The 13,187-nt window shown below is 39.7% G+C and overlaps 1 protein-coding gene across 4 annotated transcripts; it reads right to left on the reverse strand.

The window, feature by feature from the left end:
* Positions 1–1,189: 1,189 nt before the first annotated feature.
* LOC133546640 (oocyte zinc finger protein XlCOF6.1-like) lies at positions 1,190–10,498 on the reverse strand. Of its 4 annotated transcripts, none has more exons than XM_061892432.1 (3): positions 10,067–10,498; positions 2,836–2,909; positions 1,190–2,756 (listed from the first exon to the last, which is right to left on the reverse strand). In XM_061892432.1, the coding sequence occupies exon 3, from the start codon at positions 2,641–2,643 to the stop codon at positions 1,351–1,353; it is 1,293 nt and encodes a 430-aa protein (XP_061748416.1). In that variant the 5' UTR covers positions 2,644–2,756; positions 2,836–2,909; positions 10,067–10,498; the 3' UTR covers positions 1,190–1,350. The 4 variants fall into 4 exon arrangements, with proteins under 4 accessions (XP_061748416.1, XP_061748417.1, XP_061748420.1 ...); XM_061892433.1 differs by having other exon boundaries at positions 1,190–2,909; positions 10,067–10,179; positions 10,426–10,486; XM_061892436.1 differs by lacking the exon at positions 10,067–10,498 and adding an exon at positions 3,001–3,132.
* Between the last annotated feature and the right edge of the window lie 2,689 nt (positions 10,499–13,187).

Genomic DNA, 13,187 nt, shown 5'->3' on the forward strand with positions numbered 1-13,187 from the left:
CAGCATAACAGTGAAAGCTAATACCGTATTTGCATATGACGTCACCCAGCGGCAGCATGTAGATGCTGAAGAGTACAGGGCCAAGGACCGAACCCTGGGGAACTCCACACGTTACCTTAACGTAGTCCGAGGTCACATTGTTATGGGAGACACACTGCATCCTATCAGTAAGATAAGAGTTAAACCAAGACAGGGCTGAGTCTGACATACCAATTCGTGTTTTGATACGCTCTAATAAAATATTATGATCGACGGTATCGAAAGCAGCGCTAAGATCGAGGAGCAGCAACATAGATGACGCATCAGAGTCCATCGTTAGCAATAGATCATTAGTCAATTTTGCGAGGGCTGTCTCCGTCGAGTGATTTGCCCTGAAACCGGATTGAAAGGTTTCACATAGATTGTTAAACGCTAAGTGTTCATTTAGCTGCTCTGCAACAATTTTTTCTAGGATTTTCGAAATAAAGGGAAGGTGAGACACCGGTCGGTAGTTTACCATGAGGTCAGGATCGAGGTTAGGTCTTTTAAGGAGAGGATGAATAACCGCTTTTTTGAACGCAAGGGGAACAGTGCCCGAGGAAAGTGATAAGTTTATAATATTTAGCACTGATGGACCTAATAATACAAAAAGCTCCTTGATAAGTTTCCCAAGAAGTGGGTCAAGTAAACATGTTTGTTTAAAGTAAATCTCTGTGGGATGATGTACAATATTGGCTTTTGTCTGACACTCCAAACTTTGACTGATATTGATGTTGATTGGGGGATGTTATAAAAGAAAAAAATAACATTAAAAAAAGGTTTAAAACACAATATATATAATACATCCACAAATGTAAGTTTGTAAAAACAAAACCATCCTTTCCCAAAAAAATTAAATAAAAAATCTGCCATTTTCTCTCACTTGTATACTGCATAAAGGTCTGGGGACATACATATAAAACAATCACAACACAATCATCATAATACAGAGTAATGACGATAATGAATAAAATGGATTATAGAGACCCAACAAATGATTCAAAGAGTCACACATTTTAAAATTGTATAAAAGACAACTGTTCAAATGATGTATAAAGTAAATAATAATATGCTTCCTGAAGTGGTCCAGAAGATGTTTCAGATGTGAACCAGTACATATGTATATCATATAAAGGTGATAATCTATGGGATGATTAATAATTACAAGTACAAATAAGTAATACCTTTATTTTTCAAACTGTCTAATCTATCAATGTAGGCGCATATTAAACAGATTGTTAGACAAACAACAATGTCACACATGTTATATGTGCTGATGTTGTTAGAAAGTCAAAATGAAAGTCTGGACAGTTTATTTCAAATCCTGCAGTTTCATTTGCTGCTGCTGTTCTCACCAGCACACTTGTGTTTCTTACACTGGTACTTAGAAGACAATCTTTCACCACACACACCACAACTCAACACTTTCTCTCCTGGGTGTCTTCTCATGTGTGCTACAAGCTTTGATTGTTGACAAAAGCTTCTGTTGCAGATTGAACAGGAATGTGAATTTTCACCAGTGTGTGTTCTCTTGTGTACTTTCAAACACCAGTTTTCTGTAAAACCTTTACCACAGATTGAACAGGAAAAAGGTTTTTCACCAGTGTGTCTTCTCACGTGCACTTTCAAATGATGACTTTGTGTAAAACCTTTACCACAGATTGAACAGGAAAAGGGTTTTTCACCAGTGTGTGTTCTCATGTGTACTTTCAACCATCGACTTTCTGTAAAATCTTTACCACAGATTGAACAGACAAAAGGTTTTTCACCAGTGTGTGTTCTCATGTGTACTTTTAAAAGGGGACTTTGTACAAAACCTTTACCACATTCTGAGCAAGAAAAAGGTTTTTCACCAGTGTGTGTTCTCATGTGTACTTTCAAATGTTTACTTTGAACAAAATCTTTACCACATTCTGAGCAAGAAAAAGGTTTTTCACCAGTGTGTGTTCTCATGTGTACTTTCAAACTCGGACTTTCTGTAAAACCTTTACCACAGGTTGAACAGATAAAAGGTTTTTCACCAGTGTGTCTTCTCATGTGTACTTTCAAATTGATTCTTTGTACAAAACATGTACCACAGATTGAACAGACATAAGGTTTTTCACCGGTGTGTGTTCTCATGTGTACTTTCAAATTGTGACTTTCTACAAAACCTTTGCCACATATTGAACAGATAAAAGGTTTTTCTCCGGTGTGTCTTCTCATGTGTGTTTTCAGAAGACTATGGTATTTAAAGGTTTTGTGAGAGTGAGAAGATGTGAAGTGAGTGTTGTCAGTGTGACATGTCTTATCATCTTTAGAGTCTTCATCATCAGTGTCAGGAGAGTGTGACGTTGTGTCCTCACTATCTGATAGTGGAGCTAAGAGCTTGTCTGCTTGTGATCCTCCACAGTGGTCTCCATCAGCTTCTGTTGTCATGTGTTGTGTTGAGCTGCTGCTTGGAGGCTCCCCCCCTCCCCTCTCCTCACTTTCACCTTTGACCCCATCATCTTCACTCTTCACAGTCACTGGGAACTCCTCCAACCATTTAGGCTGACTGATGCCCTCTTCCTCCTCTTCCTCTTTAATGTGCGGCGGCTCTTGGTCCTCCTCTTCCTCTTTAAAGTAGGGGGTCTGTGGGTCCATCTCTTCCTATTTAATGTGAGGGGTCAGCAGGTTCTCTTGCTCCTTAAAGTGAGGGATCAGTGGGTCCTCCTCTTCATTTTTGATGTGTAAGATCAGTGGGTCCTCCGCTTGCCCTTTAATGTGAAGGGTCAGTTTAACACTATGGGTCTGTGGCTCCTCTACTCCCTCTTTGATGTGTTGGGAATGTGGTACCTTTTCTTCCTCGTGTATGTTGGAGGACTGTGGTTCCACCTCCTGCTCACCAGGAAGATGTTCTTCATCGATGTCTGCGGGACAGGAGAAAACAAACATTCTTTAGAAAAGTCCAGCTTTGCTCAGTCACATGAGACATTGTCCTGCACCAACATATGATCTCACAATCTCATCAGTTTCCCCTCACAGCAGTCAGGGTACTTCCAGCTGACACATGAAGAAGACCTTCAGGGGAATGTCTTCCCAGGCCAACGTCCAATCCACCTTATTCATATAAAAACATCCTAAAAGTCATTCCTGCAATCCTTAATGGTAGACGCCATACGTGAAAGTGTGCTGTTCTCCCTCTGAATAAGTCATACACACACAGTAAATAATGTACCACATGCCAGCCTCCACGCAGTAGTACTAGTGATGAGCTCCCCCTGCTGGTGGACAATAAGTACAGTGATTTTCACATTCATCTTTAGAGACATGTCTGTTATAAAAGAAGCATGAGCACAGTCAACTTGTTGGCCAAGAAAGATGACATCTGTTTTGCTTTCATTTAGATAGTGTCACCACAGTTAAACTGGGAAGAAGTAATCAGATTACTGACTACACCTTCAAAAGATAACGTGTTTACTTTATTAATAATAGTAATAATGGATTATATTAAGTTAGTGCGTTTCCAGACACTCAAATTGCGTTAGAGTGAGAACTGAGAAGGCATCATTCATGCAGTCCACACATTCAATCAAAATCAGTATCAGACAGACCGTATTTCCTTGAATTGCCGCCGGGTATATAGTATGTGCCTGCCTAGAATTACTGCCGGGTCAAACTCGTTTCGCAAAATAATTAGCGCATGCTTAGCATTACCGCCGGCCCAGGATTAACGCCGGGTAAACTTGTTTCGCAAAATATTTTTTTTATTAGCGCGTGTCTTTCCGCCGGGTCAAACTCGTCACGTCACGAGTGACACTTCACCTGTCATCATTTTCAAAATGGAGGAGGCTGATTTCAATAATTTGAAATCGCATAAAGGGTAGAAGATTTAGAGCTATTCAGTACGATTTTAAGTCTAAGCTATGCTAAAAAGAACAATAAGCAGCTATGTTTTATTAATATACCGTAGCTGCGTGTGTCAAATATGAGTCATTAAATGATTCCCGCTTCTTGGTGGTAGAGGGCGCTAGTGATCCTTCTTGCGTTAGGGTTGGATGCAGGGGTTTTGCAGCCCGCTCCTTGACCAGAGCTTTCAGCACTTTGGGCATCGAGGGAGAGAGAAGGAGGAGAGCCATCCGCAGTACCACCGATGCGGCAGAGAGGGCCTCAAGATGGCTGTGGCTCAAAAGGGGAGAGCCATGGAGTCATGGTAGCTAGCTAGCCATCTGGACACAAGCTGGGGTCTGATCAGCCCCTGCTGGGTCACCTGGAGGAGGGTGTATGATGTTGAAAGACCCGAAACACCCGATGATTCCAGGCACATCACTGAAGATGTGTCCAGAGGCATCAGTAGATGTATGTACACAGTAGTGACACAGATTCGAAAATATTTAAAGACTTACGTAATCAAGTAGTTAAACAGCTCGGAATGTCCCAATCAAACTATTACATCCACATGATTTTAGAGGCCAAAGGAAATGGTAAAATGATCTGGAAACTACTACACAACCTATTAAACCCAGAGGGTAACACCACCCAAACCCAATATAAACTAAAGTAGGAGACAAAATCATTACTGATTGTACTCAAGTCTCAAATGAGTTCAAATAATTCTTTATAGAATCTGTCAAAAACCTTTCCTCGGGTTTTTCCTGTCTGACTAATGATGATCAAACAACAGACATACCTGATAAACAAGACAGCTCATTTCAGCTCAAGGAGGTTAGTCAGACAACTGTCTTAAATGCCATACATGACCTAAACACCACATACTCAAAGGATATTTATAACCTAGACACAGCTTTTATTTTTTTTTAAAAATAGCGGCATCCTTATACAGCCTCTTACCCGTCTTATTAATATTTCCATTAAAACTGGGCAATTCCCAGATGGATGGAAAACTGCACAGGTAATACCACTTTTAAAATCTGGTGATGCTGGATTGACATCTAACTATAGACCCATCAGCCTTCTTCCAGTTTCATCTAAAGTCCTGGAGAAGATTGTTTCGGAACAACTAATGCACCACCTTGAGACAAATCACTATTTGAATCCCTTGCAATTCGGACTCAGACGTAACCATTCTACAGAATCTGCCACTTGTTTTTTAACTGAAAAGATCAAACATTCCCTTGACAAAGGACAGGTAGTCGGTGCAGAATTTTCAGACTTAAAAAAAGCATTTGATACAGTCAATCATAACATTTTAACTTCAAAACTAACTACTGTAAATTCAACTTATTCAAACAGTCATTGTCCTGTCTTGAGTCACATCTAAAGGGCCGTGAACAATGTGTCACCATTAATAATGTGAGATCTTCCTTCCGCAAAATTGAAACAGGGATACCTCAGGGTAGTGTCTTGGGACCGATACTATTTAGTCTATACATCAATGACCTACCAGATGTATGCACAGATATAGATTTACAGATGTATGCGGATGACACAGTCATATATACATCTGGTAAGACCTGTACTCTAGTTGCTGAAAAGCTAAAAGCTAAATTAGACAAAATAGCATCTTGGCTGGCATCATCCTGTTTAACCCTGAACACTAAAAAGACTAACTGTCTGCTTCTCCATAAAAAAGCAACCTCAAACAAACCTGAATATAAAAATTAATGATGAGGTCATTGAACAAGTACCTGAAGTCAAATATTCGGGCATAATCATAGACTATTAGCTGAATTTTAAAAGTCACATTAAGAAAATGTGTAAAACTCTGAAGGCCAACCTAGGCTGTTTTAAGATTATAAGAAACTACTTAACTCTCAGCTGTGCTTTTACTTTTATGAATTCAATGATTCTTTCACACATATCTTATGGCTTAACTACATGGTCGCAGTCAGCAGTCAAGACCATTGAGTGTCTTTATTACCGGGCCTTGAAAGTCCTAGACAAGAAGAGAATACGATATCATCATTGCTAAATTTTAACCACATTTTAATATTTCCATTAAAACTGGGCAATTCCCAGATGGATGAAAACCTTGCCAAGTTTTAACCAAATACAATATTTTAAGTTTTACCAATTTTATTTTGTTACATACAGTCAAACTGTTTTTTAAATGTTTGGATAACTCTGCTCCCCAATTGCTCTGCAAGGCCATTACAAGACTGCAAAGTGGTACCAGATCTACCACCACAGCAATGTCAAAAGGCAACTGTTGTGTTCCATTCGGTAGAACATCTTTTGCCCAGACTGCCTTTTCAACAAAAAGACCACAACTATGGAACTCTTTACCTGACACTTTGAAAAGTATAACTGCACTTGTCACTTTCAAATAAACAAAATTATGGCTAGTTGAGCAGCAATCGTGTTCCCATGTTTAGTTTTTTCTATTTTTTACTAATTGGTTTTTATCTAGCCTGCACTTTGTGTTGTTATTATTATCATTGGCTTTTATCTAGTTTGCACTTTGTATTATTTCTATTATCATTATTATCGACTCATTTTTGTCTTATTTTCATTTTCTTGTTTTAATGATGTTGGATCTGTGTTGTTGTTGTTGTTGTTGTTGTTGGGGACAAGTGTTGTAAATTAGTTTTGGCTACAAACACTATGATGCATACATTGGATAACTGTTTCAGATGTCTAGGTTTTTTGGATCCGTCCCTATTTCAAATAAACCTTAATATATAATATATGTGAGTGGAATGTGTTGATGTTGGAATGGTTTGAATAGGTTAAAAAATGTGGGGATGGTGCAACTTGGACAAATGTCACTCAGGTGGGTGTACGCATGTGTGGAAGGTACGTAGACACAGAAAACTCCCCCACAAGCATGTTTGTGTGAGAGGTATTAAAACGGAGGTATTAAAACATTAGTCAGTCAATCAAACAAACGATCAATGAACTTTGCAGTCATGGATACACTGTGTGTTTATTTTCTCCGGCTGCGGCTCTCAAACTGCATACAAAAGGTCTTCTTTTGTTCGTTTGGTCTGAAAGCGTAAAAAAGCGCTGCCTCAATAGGACAAAAATAAAGCTGGTCTGGGGGCCCAAACGTTGCCATTCTTGTGTGAGTGTAGGCGTGTAGTCCTTATGTGACATCATCACGTCACCTTCATGAGGAAGCTGAGCTTGTTTCATACACGACTCCCCTCAGCCGTCTCCACTCCAACACGCATGAGCAGCTAACTTGGCTAACATTAGCAGGTGACTTATGAGAAAATTCTTACAACTCTTCTTCTCTGACCTTCCAAAAGTAATAATCCAATCAATAATCACTGAACTCAACAAAAAATAAGGCATATTATTTCAACAATGACTTCCGTTGTCACAGAACTGGCTAATATAACAAAATCTGCTTTTCATTGCACAATATCAGGGAAATTGACATAAATGTAAGAGCAATATGTCATTCTTAGGAGAAGCAACATTTGTCAGGGAAAATAATGCCTTGCCGGTAAAGTCTATTCAGGTGTACTGGAGAGGACCCTAGGCCAGATAGTCGAACCTCGGATTCAGGAGGAACAGTGTGGTTTTCGTCCTGGTCGTGGAACTGTGGACCAGCTCTATACTCTGGGCAGGGTTCTTGAGGGTGCATGGGAGTTTGCCCAACCAGTCTACATGTGTTCTGTGGGCTTGGAGAAGGCATTTGACCGTGTCCCTCGGGAAGTCCTGTGGGGAGTGCTCAGAGAGTCTGATTGTGGCGGTCCGCTCCCTGTATGATCAGTGTCAGAGCTTGGTCCGCATTGCCGGCAGTAAGTCGGACCCGTTTCCAGTGAGGGTTGGACTCCGCCAAGGCTGCCCTTTGTTACCGATTCTGTTCGTAACTTTTATGGATATAATTTGTAGGCGCAGTCAGGGCGTTGAGGGGATCTGGTTTGGTGGCAGCAGGATTAGGTCTCTGCTTTTTGCAGATGATGTGGTCCTGATGGCTTCATCTGGCCAAGATCTTCAGCTCTCACTGGATCGGTTTGCAGAAGAGTGTGAAGCGACTGGGATGGGAATCAGCACCTCCAAAGTCCATGGTTCTCGTCCGGAAAAGGGTGGAGTGCCATCTCGGGGTTGGGGAGGAGATATTTCCCCAAGTGGAGGAGTTCAAGTACCAAGGAGTCTTGTCCACGAGTGAGGGAAGAGTGGATCGTGAGATCGACAAGCGGATCGGTGCGGCGTCTTCAGTAATGCGGACGCTGTATCGATCCGTTGTGATGAAGAAGGAGCTGAGCCGGAAGGCAAAGCTCTCTTTATCGGTCGCTCAAAGGTCCATCCTTACTTATGGTCATGAGCTTTGGGTTATGACCGAAAGGACAAGATCTCGGGTACAAGCGGCCGAAATTAGTTTCTTCCGCCGAGTGGCGGGTCTCTCCCTTAGAGGTAGGGTGAGAAGCTCTGTCATCCAGGAGGAACTCAAAGTAAAACCGCTGTTCCTCCACATGGAGAGGAGCCAGATGAGGTGGTTCAGGCATCTGGTCAGGATGCCACCCGAGCGCCTCCGTCAGGAGGCGTTTAGGGCACGTCCGACCGGTAGGAGGCCACGGGGAAGACCCAGGACACGTTGGGAAGACTATGTCTTGCAGCTGACCGGGAACGCCTCGGAATCCCCCAGGGAGGAGTTGGATGAAGTGGCTGGAAAAAGAGGGAAGTCTGGGCTTCCCTGCTTAGGTTGCTGCCCCCAAGACCCGACCTCGGATAAGCGGAAGAAGACGGATGGATGGAAAATAATTTGTTCTGGACCACTCATTCATTCTTTAAACACGCTGTCATTTAAATTAGCGACTAAACAACGAAGCTAAAGCTGGAAAGGAAAATCCATAAACGCACAACACATCTCATCTGCTTGTGTTGTGAACGACATCATCAATGTTGGAATAATGTACAAACAGGACAATAGTCGCAACTTTCACCTCCACACATCGTTCTGAGAACAGCAACACACTTCCCCTTCACAATAATAGGTCTGACTGCGCTAACAAAATAAAGTTTTTTTTTTAAAAAAAGCACCTTAAACAAGCATAAAGAACTTATTGATGCATTTACACAATTATTATGCTTCGACCCAAAGTACGGGTCAAAGTTGTCGAAAGGTTTATTGCACAAATAAATGTGAGCGATTCTACATTTAATAAACAAACTGGAAAAAAAATTGCATTTGCGTTGGTGCCCTAAAATATGAACCCTCCTTTAAGGCAACACTTGTCTTGACCTTAAAAAGTAAAAATTTGAGGCCTGTCTATAATGTCCCATCCATCCATCCATGTTCTACCGCTTGTCCCTTTTGGATTCACAGGGGGGCGGAAGACGGGGTACACGCTGGAAAATTCCATAAAACCTTTACACTATTTATTTAAATCGTATCCTAATTAAAATGTATCCTCCAGTTTGTGGCTATTATAAGACATATTTCCAGAGGATATGCATTTTTACAGCATGTTTTAAAGAGATAGCATTTAAAAAAATGACTTCTGGGTATATTATATTGATCAAATAATTCTTATTAGTGAGCGGAATAGAGGCGCTCTCATTGACTCCATTGTTAGAATTAGGATAGTCAAGATTGTGCTAATGTTTGTTTAGGACTTAGAATGCATACAAAATAAAAACATGTTATTGTCTTACATATGGATTGTGAATGACAGGCAAAATAAAAAAAAATCAGATCCCCTTTGATAATTGTTCTACATCCTGTGAAAGGGCTGATGCTGTGGTGAACGTGAGAAAACAAGTAAATGTCGGGAAATACAAATTTAAGCAAAGATGGCGGACAAACTTTTTAAAACCTGGTTAGAGATTGTTTGTAGTAAGCCCAGAGATGATTGTGTGTTATAAAATGATGGTAGAGTTACCTTTATTATCTGGGTTTAGGGGCCATGTCATGGAGCTCGTCCACAGCACATCTCTGACTTGTTCCACCACTGACAGTTTATTGTACAAATGGACTGGGATATGTAACTCATCTTTAGTAGTTACATTCCACAGAACACAGACAACCACGTGGTTGCAAGACCACGTTGCAAGTAGCAGACGGAATGCATCATCCTCACAAGACAACACAACTTCTTATACACAATATATTAAGCATAGTGTTAATAATGAAATATAAAGTTAGTAAAGATGTGAGAGTAAGAAGTCAACAAACCTGTTCTGTGTAACACAACTTGATGTTTCTTGAAAACAGCGTCCAGTAGTTGATGTTGTCGCTCCTTCTCCTCTTTTGTAAGACAAAGCTCTTCCTCATACTTTGCTATCCTTCTTTCACACATTTTCACACAATCACAACACTTTACTCTCACACTTGATCTCTACTTAGCGACGTGTTGATAACTTCTGTGTCTTCTGTTAGCAGCTAACAAGCTAAGCTAACTAGCGAGCTAAACTAACTAACAAGCAAAGATAGCACGAGAAGCGGCACAGTGCTTCTAGCGCATCGAGACCACTTTATCCTTAAATAATGAATCACAGATGTATATTTCAAACTGGATAACAAATAAAACTGACTTATTAGCGTCCTGCACACTTCTTTCTCCTTCTCCTCCTGTTCTGCTGTCTTCCGTTTACCCGGAAGCTGGAAATGACGTCACAGCTGAGCGGGCGAAGAGGTAGCTCTATATAAGATATTGCCTGCTGTCACTGTTACCATGCTTTTCTTTTACGTAATATTCATTTGAATAACAATGTGATATAAACGAGTGTCTTGTTTTTAAAAAATAAATTCAAAGTATATCAAACAAAGCTTTAATGTTGGAGTTCAGTGGCGCCCCCGTGCGACATTCATTGCAATGACAAGAGTGAAAGTGCTAGAAATTGTAGCGATACTACTGCTAGATTTTTTTAAATTTACCCTTCCCGTGTTTTTATTGTTGTTCCCCTTTACTCCTAGATAATCTATTACATACAAAACATTAATAAAAAATTGAAATATCACAGAACGTGACGTCGCAGGAGCTCCTTTGTAAAAAAATACAGGAAGTGACGTAACTTCACGCATGCGTGGATCGATCGTGTCGTGAATTTATATCCATTTTTAAAAAGTGTGAAACATTTGCTCTCTTTAACAAAAGTCTCTTTCTTAAAGTGAAATCCAAATCCTCACATTGTGTTAATGATTTCAATTTATTAATTCAATCTTAGAAGATTTGTATAAAATAGAAAAACACTTACATTATTATATTTATTGGAATATATTAAGTCGTTTTAAATAAGCACATTCAAGCAAAAGTTTATCATTTAATTATATACATTTTATTTAAATCTTATTCGAATTGTCTCTCAAGTGTACCCCGCCTTCCGCCCGATTGTAGTTGAGATAGGCGCCAGTGCCCCCTGCGACCCCAAAAGGGAATAAGCGGTAAAAAATGGATGGATGGATTTACTATTACTTTCTTTAACGGGTTTTGTTTGTAAGAGGATTGGATTTAATGTGATGTTTTTTATATTGCTGAGTAAAATATTGAAAAAACATTGACTCATATTGTATTGAAAGTACCTTAATGTGTCTAAACATTGTTTATGTATGTTTAATTGTTCAATAACAAAATAAAATACTCAGAAGTAGAACTGGCTAGCAAATAAACTTTCATTAACATAAAATGTTGAAGTCCTATTACATGACATTATATCAATATGTATATTAAATATAGTTGGCAAGTAAACAAAATGCATTTGCCATACCTAATTGTATTAAATCAATTATAACTCAACCCCACACTTTACAACATGTATTCACACTTTGTTGTGTGAAAATATTTTACACAAACTTACATTCAATTATAGTAATGATTATAATATATTAAGAAATTTAACAATGTGTGTTCTGGATGTAAATTAATTCATGGAAATTTAATTGTTAAACAATCTTTTTAGTGAGGAAGCATCTTTTTCACCTGAAAACTTATCTACTTAAGTGTGAAAATAAAGTCTTACTTATTACTTGTATTACATTTTAATTTAACCTTATTGAGCAGATTGACAAGATTGTGCAACACAAACAACAATATGTGACATTAGTATATGTGCAGAGTATGAAAAATGTCATATTGAATTTGTGTACAGGATGTAGAATGACTATGATCTCGACCCACCTTAAAAAAACAAATCAGGAAGATTGGAGCTTGAGGAAGGAAGTTATGACTATTATCATTTTCCACCACAAGGGGGCGATGTTGGTGTCGATATCAATGACTAGTCATGATCAGACCCCGAATTAAAGGTCTCATATCAGTTTGCAAGGAGATCCCATCATCTAAAGAGAAGTAAAGACAACTTGATGGTTGATGGCGAGGGGCAGTTTTGGCCGCCAGGCTCTGCCCACCACCAATGGGTACCAACAGGTACTGACCCATTCTGCACAACAGGGTGTCATCATCATCATTTGTACCAACTCTGAGTACAATCTCAGTTTGTGGAGCTGTGTTATAAATGTGTAAAGTTGTGTGGCGAGCCATCAGGTCAAAGTTTGGTCAAAGTCCCGAGGAGGAGTTTGTTCAAGTACCACCCCTTTTTGCCTTCAACATGGCTGATGGAAACCAAAATGGCCGACTTCCTTTTGGCTCTCAAATATGGCTTCTTGAGACTTTTACGTTCCTCCTGTCACGATAGACGACGCTGGTGATTTTCCCGGCGATACGTGAATCTGGGGCGAGGGGCACAATCATTCACATTTTCAAGAGTTAATATTTGATGTTTGGCTTCGGGGCTCCTAAACTAGCTCATATTTTGCTTGCAAGATTTGGAGAGTTTTGAGAGAACCTTTCCTCACACACACTGCACATTCTATCACATTCTAGAACTATCCTTTAGCCACGCCCCCTGGGCTAATATACTTCCAGTGTTGTGACCTCTGTTTACAATTTGTCAGCTCCAAAATATACCTTCTCACTGGCTACTCGGCCTGTCAATCTTTGGCCTCCACACCATTCCAGTCAGAAGCCATTCTCCATTCAAAAGCAATACTTGGCTGCCACTTCTCTCATCAACTACATCCCTCCAGGAAATACACTGATAATACTTGATATGAAGCAATCAAATATATCATGAATCTACTCAGGTCACATAGTTTATAAGAAGGATAATGAAGTTGGATAAATGAGTCATAATTGCAATGGTCTTGCAGACAACAGAAAAAGAAAACTTATATTTATGTGGCTGAAGGAAAAAAAAACACAATATATTTTGTCTTCAAGAAACGCATTCAATAAATTTTAGATGCAGAAAAATGGAGAAAAGAAAGGAATGGTTCGATTTCCCGTGGTATACTATTC

This window comes from Nerophis ophidion, unplaced genomic scaffold (assembly GCF_033978795.1).
Source record: "Nerophis ophidion isolate RoL-2023_Sa unplaced genomic scaffold, RoL_Noph_v1.0 HiC_scaffold_35, whole genome shotgun sequence".
Classification (NCBI taxonomy): Eukaryota; Metazoa; Chordata; class Actinopteri; order Syngnathiformes; family Syngnathidae; genus Nerophis; species Nerophis ophidion.

Bases quoted from the DNA above. Each gene is read 5' to 3' on its own strand.
- LOC133546640 (XM_061892432.1), bottom strand. From the start codon at position 2,643: ATGGACCCACAGACCCCCTACTTTAAAGAGGAAGAGGAGGACCAAGAG.